At 37.4% G+C, this 9,780-nt stretch overlaps 1 protein-coding gene across 1 annotated transcript; it reads left to right on the top strand.

Moving 5' to 3' along the window:
- Nucleotides 1-896: 896 nt before the first annotated feature.
- On the top strand, nucleotides 897-6,849 carry LOC136241761 (tyrosine-protein kinase-like). The gene is made up of 2 exons (XM_066033065.1): nucleotides 897-1,893; nucleotides 5,526-6,849. The coding sequence occupies exons 1-2, from the start codon at nucleotides 983-985 to the stop codon at nucleotides 6,679-6,681; spliced, it is 2,067 nt and encodes a 688-aa protein (XP_065889137.1). The 5' UTR covers nucleotides 897-982; the 3' UTR covers nucleotides 6,682-6,849.
- The last annotated feature ends 2,931 nt before the right edge of the window (nucleotides 6,850-9,780 follow it).

Below are 9,780 nucleotides of genomic sequence, written 5' to 3'. Positions count from 1 at the left end.
AACATATAGTTTTGCTGTCAAGGTCCAAAACATAGGGTTCCAAAGGACTTTTTACATGTCTCCCCTTCTAAAATCATTTAGTACACATGCTACAATTAAACCCCATAAGAAATTTGGTACTTTTATCAAAAAGTGAATGATTATCTCAATTAGAGGGTCTTAGGCGCTGAACTAGTAAAAGTTTGTGATGTGTTCAGTCTTCTGGGCAAGGAAGAACGGCTGTAGTCGATTACCTGGAGGTTATAAAGCATGCATATAGATCAAATCATCGCAATGTAGCTAGCTGGATAGTGAACATAGGAGGTGGAGGGGTGCTAGAGTTGGGGGTGCCCAAAATTTATGTTGGTAGTAGTAAGTGTGCCGCAGAAGCACACCCACCATGCAAAGCATGCTAATTCTAGGGGGTCTGGGAATGCCCCCCCTCCCCCAGGGAACATTTTGAAATTTAGGTATCAGGAGATTGAATTTAGGGACATTTTTGGTGAATTTAGCTGTCAATAAAATGGTATCTATTTTAATACATGCTGGACTATTGTATTAGGGTGACTGCTCTATTAGAGTATCTCAATCGTTTCTGGAAACCTTGCAGGAGTTCACGTGATGACTATTGCGCAATACAGCTTTAAGTTGGGAGTGCTCAAGCATCCCCTCTTCCGCCACCTATGGTGAAATTTGTGTACATCAATTTAGCTACTAGTAGCTAGCTACTGTTTGGCTTTATAAGGGTTTGGAGCTAGGGCGAGACTAGCATGCACCAGCCATTTACAGTCAAAGGGTGCCCACTTACGAATGGGTTCGCGAATGTATAAATGTATAAAACTAAAGGATGGGATTTACCGATGCAACGACACAGTCAAATACAGGTATGTTATTACGTCATCAAAATTGGGCGTGACGAGTAGTACCGAAGGGCGTGTAGTACCGAAGGGTGTGTAGTACCGAAGGGCGTGTAGTACCGAAGGGCGTGTAGTAACAAAACAGAATGGCTGGTGGTGGGGAGGGGGAAGTGTCCCAATGGAAGAAGATTAAGGAAGAAATGACCTGCTCCATATGTGGTGATCTCTTTACTGAGCCAAAGACTATCCCATGTTTGCACACTTTCTGTAAGATCTGTCTTGAGAAATCAATAGAGATGGACAAAAGATTGGATAGAGATGTTTCTTGCCCTTTGTGTCGTGCTAAGTTTTTCCAAGATGATGTGGACTTGATTCCAAGCAACTTTACCACTAATCATTTAGTAGAAATTTACGTTCAACGAAGAAAACCTGTGGTCAGTCATATCCCCATAGTATCTACTTCAGGAGATGTGTCATCAGATAGTTCAGGTAATTTTAGTGAAACACAGACATCTGAAAATGAGCATAAATCAAAGACGCTTTATACTGCCAAATACAATTATTTACCTAGAGGAGAAAATGAACTAGCCTTAAAAGAAGGAGACCTGTTTTATATCTTAAACAACGAAGATCCAAATTGGTGGCTTGGTCAGAATAAAGAAGTGTCAAGTCAAGTAGGATACATCCCTAGCAGCTATGTTGCAGAATACAGAGAGAATCAAAGCACACTTTCACAAAATCAAGTTGAGGAAAAAAGAAAGAATAACACCGATACTCTAAATGGCAAACTGCTACAACTGAATGAAAGAGCTGCAAGTAACAAGTCTAGAGAGGAAACTAACAAGCCTGGCATGCGTAACTATCAACTTTTTATTGCAAAGCACAATTACTTGTCTAGAATAGATGATGACTTGAGCATTAGAAAAGGAGATTTGTTTTACATTATTGATGCTGATGATGATGGTTGGTGGCTAGCTAGGAGTAAGTACTCTGGCAAGGAGGGGTACATCCCTAGTAGTTATGTGAAGGAATATAAATCAGCATTAGATGTTGAAGAGTAAGTATGCATAATGTTTGAAAGAACACAGTGTATGCATGTGTGTACTGCAGCATGCATGCATGCATGTGTAATATGCATACTGTCAATTTCCTTGTTTAAGCGGGACAGTAGAAACACACCATCATAGCTTGCAGGCAGCACAAACACACAGAATAGCTAAGTGAGAACAGGGAAAGGCAGTACAGTGTAATAGGAAACTTTCACAAAAGTGAACAAGGATATGCATTTATGCATTTGTAAAGATCAATATACTCTATAATAGATCAGTCAGATGTATTCGGCCACATATACTAGTCAAAACTACCCTAATAGAATATTCATAATGTCAGCACACAATAAGTTAATTTTAAAGAATAATTTAACACCTATAAATCTTGAGTTTTCATTTCAACTGCATGGAGGATTTAGATATAATTATATTTATATTTGAATCACCACAACACCTGACCAGCCACAAATGCCATTTAGAACTCAAGGGAACTAAGCATAATATTACAAATCATTTATGCTATCCATTCATATGATTTTAATATACACACTGTTAAAATTAATGCCATGGATGCACTTATAAGTGCTAAATTTTGACTGTTCCAGTAAAAAAAAGCACCGCTAGGTGCTACCATAGCACTTCAGCTTTAACAATGTGTAGTCTGTGGCTGGGGGCTAAAATGTACTGAATGTACAATACGCAGGGGATTTTCCAAGGTAGTTTTCAGATTTGGTAGTGATTTATAGGTGTATAGGAGCCTGGGGCAACATTATGAGAGAAGAAAATTAAATAGTATTGATCATTATTATTTCAAAATAAAATTTTAATAGTTAAATATGTCAGAAAGAATGCGTTCAAAGTATTTAACTTGACTTTTTACATCTAAAAATCTAAAAAAATTAGGTCAGTTGGGCCCATGAAACAACTAATTAATACCACTGCAACTACTCATTACTCATTGTTGTCATGTTTGACTTTTATGGCTCAGCAGTGTGCACTCACTGTAATTAATATTTTACATAACCTGTATTGTAGACTAAATGTATTGTAGACTAAATGTATTGTAGACTAAATGTATTGTATATAGACTAAATGTATTGTAGACTAAATGTATTGTGGACTAAATGTATTGTAGACTAAATGTATTGTAGACTAAATGTATTGTGGACTCTAATAATAAAGTTTATTATATTGCAACAATGATTATACCTTTCCAAGAAATGACTGCAATGCTAATAAATTTCAGTTATAACATGCAGTAACGGACATTATAAAATTTATTAACATTAACATCATTCATGCACTGCAGCCATTTCTTGGCTATTTCTTCTCCCAGGCTTTTGAGGGTCGCACCCTTGATTTTTCCATTATATATATATATATAATATTCTTCTGATTACTATAAAGAATTTTGTATTGCATTGGATGTTTTACTTGAATATTATTGTAATACTCTAATAAAGCGCACATTTTTGGAATTCTAATAGAACACACATAGAATGTTCTAGAATTTCCATTGGTAGATATGTGAAATTATAAACGTTCACTAATAATTATAAGCTAGAATTTTTATTAATAAAGTAGCCAAGATTGCAGTGGCTTAGTGGTTAAAGTTTTGGGTGATAGGTGTGGTTCGAATCCTAGTAATTTCTTTTTTTTGCCATGGTGACTATTCTAATAAAGTATACATCGACCCCACAATGCCATCAAAAGGCATTTCTACGATGATCATCCTAAATTTTGTGCTATTCCCATATGCATCTTACCCTATATCCGCTGTGACAAAAGTTCATCTCTTTTTTTTCATGAATCAGTAAAGGTTTATATATTAATCAAATTCATAGCAAACTTAGCAGGTGAATTCACCTTTATATTTGTGCCAAAGTTGCATGTTTGTGTGTTTTGTAGCTTTTTTTTTGGCTAATTGTGCAAAAAGAACTCTCAGCCCCATAGACCCTTAAGGCTTTGGAAGAAAAAATGAAATTTTAACACCCATAACTCGGGAACAAATTTGCTGTGTGGTCTGCCCTACCTGGTGGCCATCCATAATAGAAAAATGGCATGCATTGGAGAAAGGAACCATGGAACCAATGGCGGATTCAGGATGGGGCATTTGGGGCAAATCCCCCCCTCTCACCCTGTGGAAGAGCCAGCCATGCTGCTGATTAAAATAGCTGCTAAACTCTTTATTTCAGGCCAAGATCAGTTCATCAACTCTTGAAAATATGCACATTTTACTACAAATTCACCTGAAACCAAAGCAAACAAAAGTCAAACTAACTATATTGTCACCCAGCACCTTTGTCCGTACTAAGTGCCTCTAACATAATTATCTGTTGCTGTTGTTTAAGACATTCAGAGCTTTTAAAACAGCTTTCAAGACTTCACCACCATCTGAAAAGGTCAAAATAGCAAAAATCAACAGTGAGACACTACTAAGTGGTGATTATTTGCTGCTTCAAAAATGCAGCACTGAAATAGGGAATCTGGTTCTCCCAAACCACCTACAGCTTAACCAGTTTGTGCCCCTCCCCTTGCCAGCACCTGGATCCACCCCTGGGAACTATGCATGTGTGAAAATTGTGCTTTCTTTCTACCTGTCAATTTATACATGGTGTGGCACACTGGCTTTCTTGGCCACACGATACACTACTGTGTGTTTTGATTACACTCTACGTCAAATTAACAGTACAACAATAAATCTATAAGTACACAGATATTACAACTATAAAATAGATATTCATCTCTGCCAAGTACACGGAAGCCTTGCAAGTAGTAGATGACATAAGCATGTATCATAGTCAGTGTTAGGCAAGTTACTCTGTAAAAGTAACTAGTTACATATTACATATTACTTGCAACTGAACTATTTAGTTACAGTTACATAAAGTAACTGTAATAATATTACATATTATAATACTTTGTGTCCACAGCCTTAAGCTGTCATGTGTGAAACTACCACCTTATCACGTGACATGATTGCGTTGGTGGACAATATGCAAATTTTGGTTATAAGTAAGAAGCTGGTGAATAAGCTTCATTCAGTAGGCCTCGTTACTTCGTTGTGGCTAGGCATTACCCAGAGGATAACTAACAAGATTAGTAACTTTGTTACTTGTAGTAATAATATTGTGTAATATTAGACTCGTTACAGTAACTATATTACTTAGGTAACGTGTTACATTTGTAAGTAAAGTAGCTTGCGTTATATTACCTATTTTTATAGCGTATTTCGTTATAATTATTACTTTGTTACCACAAAAGTAATAATATTACGTAACGCGTTACATAAGTAACGCATTACATAAGAAGTAACGTGTTACATAAGTAACGCGTTACTCCCAACACTGATCATAGTTCCTACAGTACAGAAAAAAGTACATCAAAGCCAACATTCAAGTCTTTGTGATACTTCCAATGCTTTGGCCATAAAATATGTCATCCAAAAAATAATATCAATGCAAGCAGCAGATTTTTTGTTTAGTACGTTTACTAGGTAGCTAGGTAACTTCAACTTTATAAGCTAGTTACTACCTTTAAGAGTTGCTTTAAAGAGCTACCATTGATTCAAGAAAGATCATTGATGTGGTAAGGAGCTGGTTACCCTTACTTACATACTTTCTCTCTTTTTTAACAATAGCTGGTACTTTGGAGCTATCACTAAAAATCATGCTGATAAATTATTAATGCAGCCACCAAATGGTCACAAATCATTTCTCATTCGTGACAGTCAGAACACTTCCAGTGGCTATTGCATTGTCTTCAGAGATGGGATAAAACTGATGAAAAGTAAAATTGATAAAGACAGCAATGGAAAGTATTTTATAGAGTCGCTAAGCAAAAAGGTGTGTTTTGAGTCACTTACGCAACTAGTTGAATACCGCACCAAACAAGCAGTTAGAATTCAGACTCCTTGTATTGATGTTGACATATCACGAACTGCTGGCTTGTCTAAAGTAACTAACAAAGTTTGGCAAATTCAAAGAAGTTCTTTAGAACTTTGCAAGAAGACATACACTGGAAGCTTTGGTGAAGTGTGGGAGGCAGTATGGAACAATACCACTCCAGTCATTGTGAACACACTCAACCCTGGTACTATTACTGTATCTGACTTTCTGAAGGAAGCAACAGTAATGAAACAACTGAGACACAGAAATGTAGTACAGTTATATGCTGTATGTGTAGAAAAGGAGCCGATCTATGTTGTGACTGAACCGATGGAACATGGCAATTTACGACATTACTTACGAAATGATGGCCGTACTTTACACCTTCTTCAGCTAGTCAGCATGGGAGAGCAAGTAGCAGCTGGAATGGCTTACCTTGAAAAGAACACATGCATAATTCATGGGAATCTTGCTGCTAGAAGTGTATTCTTATCAGAGCATCTTATCTGCAGGATAGGAAATTTTAGCGCAATCAGTGTGCTTTCCAAAGATGTCAGTAAAACAATCCCTATTTCAGCATTTTCCATTAAATGGTCAGCTCCAGAAGTTTTAAAATTTTGCCATGTGACCACTAAATCTGATGTGTGGTCTTTTGGTGTTCTACTTTATGAAGTTGTGACTTATGGTCGTTTTCCTTATCCCGGGATGAACGATGATGAAGTGCAAGATGCAATACGAACAGGATATCGTATGCAACGTCCAACAGGTTGTCCAGAGCCCCTTTTCAAGATAATGATGAAATGTTGGAACAGTGATGCTGACTGTAGACCAACATTTGAAACACTTCAGTGGCAACTTGAAGAATTTTTCTTGTATGCAGCCACTGTAGCTACACCATATCTTCCATAGTAGTCACTGATTCATCTATGACCATGTAATGTACATTACCGACATGGCTCTAACACCCTACATGCCCAGGCAGTAATTATGTTTTATAATATGTTTTGCCATTTATTTGCATTTATCCACTGAACCATGTGTGTTGTTGTGCTGCTTATTAATGTCTTTGTTAACCTATTGTGCCAATTAATATTAAGTTACATCATTGACAATTGATCTCTCAGGTGTAACTAATGCATTCAGCTGGATCAGCATTATAATTGTATTTCAGTAAAAGCTTATACTTATTGAACCTGCAACTATCAGTATAAATGGCTTCGAAGGCACTGGATATTTCAATGCTTTGGCAGCATGTCTATATATTTGTTGCAGCCTAATTCTCATGGAATCTGATACTGTTTGGTTTGTATACACCTTACCAAGAGTAGTAAGTTAGTTTAATAGTTGTGACCCAGATTGCTTTGCAACAATGGGTAGTGGTGATACCTCACTCACACCAGTTGCTTCTGTTACAACAATGATAAAGTCACCTTGCTATGATGGCAGTGTACTTCATGACCTCATTAATAAGACCACCTCATTATAGTGACCAGGTCCCAAACATAACTAAGGTGTACTTCATGACCTCATTAATAAGACCACCTCACTATAGTGATCATGTCAAGTAGGTCTCAAACATAGCTAAGGTGTACTTCATGACCTCATTAATAAGACCACCTCATTATAGTGACCAGGTCCCAAACACAGCTAAGGTGTACTTCATGACCTCGTTAATAAGACCACCTCACTATAGTGATCATGTCAAGTAGGTCTCAAACATAGCTAAGGTGTACTTCATGACCTCATTAATAAGACCACCTCATTATAGTGACCATGTCAAGTAGGTCCCAAGGTGTACTCCTAATAAGACCATTTTATCACATTTCTTCGTACTGATAGTGGCCAACTTTCAGGGATATGATTATGTAACCATTTGTTAATACTTTACAACAGAGTAAAAAATAAATAATCTCTACAAATTGATTCAAATCAATTGATCATTCAGAGCTAGCTGCATGATGCCATAATAAAAGTTCCACTATAGTTACATACAGTATCCAGTAAATTGACTACTTAGTAGCATCTTCAATAGTTAGTATCAAGCAAGCTGATACCAGATCATCACTGTTACCAAAGAAACATTTACCAGTCAGGCCACCTATAAAGAGAATCTTATTCTCACTCAAATACACAGATCTTCCCAAGTAATATCCATGGCTAACACCACCGTCATGGTCCCAGTTGTTGGTGTCAGGGTTGAGCAAATGGATAAGTGGAATAAGTTTACACATGACATCATCTTCTTCTGCTTGCTCCACCATACAATCACCAGTAAAGGTGATCAGGTGACCTTGATAGTGGTTGATAGCAAATGAACAATATGGCATGTCTGGTAGCTTGGTCCATACTTGGCCAGTAACATTATCATTGTTGCTTTGTAGTAGTTCAGGTATGGACGTACTAATCACACTGCTTATATTGCCACCTTTACTCCTGTTGTCACCTGCAGTGATGTAAATATTTTCATTAGTGACCAGTGGGACAGCTTCAAACACAATATGCGGCAGACGTTCCATTACACTCCAGTACAAGTCAGATGGACTGATTTCATTTATGTGAAGGACCTCTACAGCTCTAGTTATGGTGAAAGGAGCAACACAGGTCACGCCACCAGCCACAATAACAATGACTGATAACCAGCAGAACAAGCACAGCAACAAGCAGTTGGCATGTTTGGATAAACTCTAGACCATTTCTTCTGCTCCTTTTCCCACAAAAACACATCACTGCTGATTTCTGGACCACCTTCTTTCCTTAGTGATCCCCCAATTGCCAATAATTCTTGTTTATTGGGTATAATCAATAAGCTAAATCGACCATATGGTAGAGGAGGGAGTTCAGTCCACTTGTCTTCACTGGTCATGTACATGAGGGGGTTGAGATATGAACATTGGCTGTCTTTGAATGCAATATACACATTTCCATCTAGTCCAGTCACAGAAGTGCCGAAACATTTCAGAGGAACACTGGCACACTGCTCCCACTGCAATTTAATTGAGATGTAAAACTTTGCACTGCTTTTGCTGACCTAATAAATACTGATGTGTCCCTTAGATCCAGTTGAACACCTCAAATCTTCCAGGGATCAAAAACAAGGGAAGAGAGAGTACCAAGAGTTACAGTCAGAATTTGATCATCAAGGAATTCCTTGTTTTTATGATACCATTGAAATAAGTGTTTTAGGCCACTACTTTCCAGCATCTTTGTCATCATTTATGAACTGTATTAACTTTATTCAAAATTAAATCAAGATTTCTACCACCTGCAGAAGGATTTTTGACTTGGCTGCTACCATTTCTATTTCTTCATCAAGAAGAATTTTCATGGCAAGAGATTGCCCTGAATGGTCTGAAGATGCTTGAATGTTGTCAATTCTATTATTTATTGTAATTACATTTTTTTGTGTGTGTGATGCTGTAACTAGTTTTTTTCCTTGCCACACTCACTTGTGGGTATTCTATTGCCTTCTCTGTGGTAGTGAGTGTCCGAGGACTCACTCACTCACTTAATTAGCTATAGTTATTTGTTGTTGTTGTTCGTCACCAATGATGGTTTCTCTCTCATCAAAACAAGAACTAAAATAATTAAATGCATACCTGTCTAGGTGGTAGGTCTGCAAATACTTCCAATTCAGACACTTCCTATTTCAACTTAAGTGTTTCCATTTTTAGTTGTTGAATTGAAACCTACTGACTATCCAACTCTGACGTTTGGCTATGTAGCTCAATGTCCTTAGTACCTATTGCTTAAACCTTTGTAAGAAGATTGACACTGGCAACTTTGATGAAGTGTGGGAGGCAGTGTGGAACAATACCACTCCAGTCATTGTGAACACATTCAACCCTGGTACTGTTACTGTGTCTGACTTTCTGAAGGAAGCAACAGTGATGAAACAACTGAGACACAGAAATGTAGTACAGTTATATGCTGTATGTGTAGAAGAGGAGCCGATCTATGTTGTGACTGAACCGATGGATCATGGTAACTTACGACATTACTTATGAAATG

The sequence above is a fragment of the Dysidea avara genome, chromosome 12 (genome assembly GCF_963678975.1).
Source record: "Dysidea avara chromosome 12, odDysAvar1.4, whole genome shotgun sequence".
Classification (NCBI taxonomy): Eukaryota; Metazoa; Porifera; class Demospongiae; order Dictyoceratida; family Dysideidae; genus Dysidea; species Dysidea avara.
The sequence above is the reverse complement of the archived record's forward strand: the minus strand, read 5'-3'. Positions and strand labels throughout refer to the sequence as shown.

Excerpts from the sequence above, each read along its gene's own strand:
- LOC136241761 (XM_066033065.1), top strand. The coding sequence starts at position 983 with ATGGCTGGTGGTGGGGAGGGGGAAGTGTCCCAATGGAAGAAGATTAAG. Across the intron at positions 1,894-5,525 it reads TCAGCATTAGATGTTGAAGA|CTGGTACTTTGGAGCTATCA; the intron begins GTAAGTATGCAT and ends TTTTAACAATAG.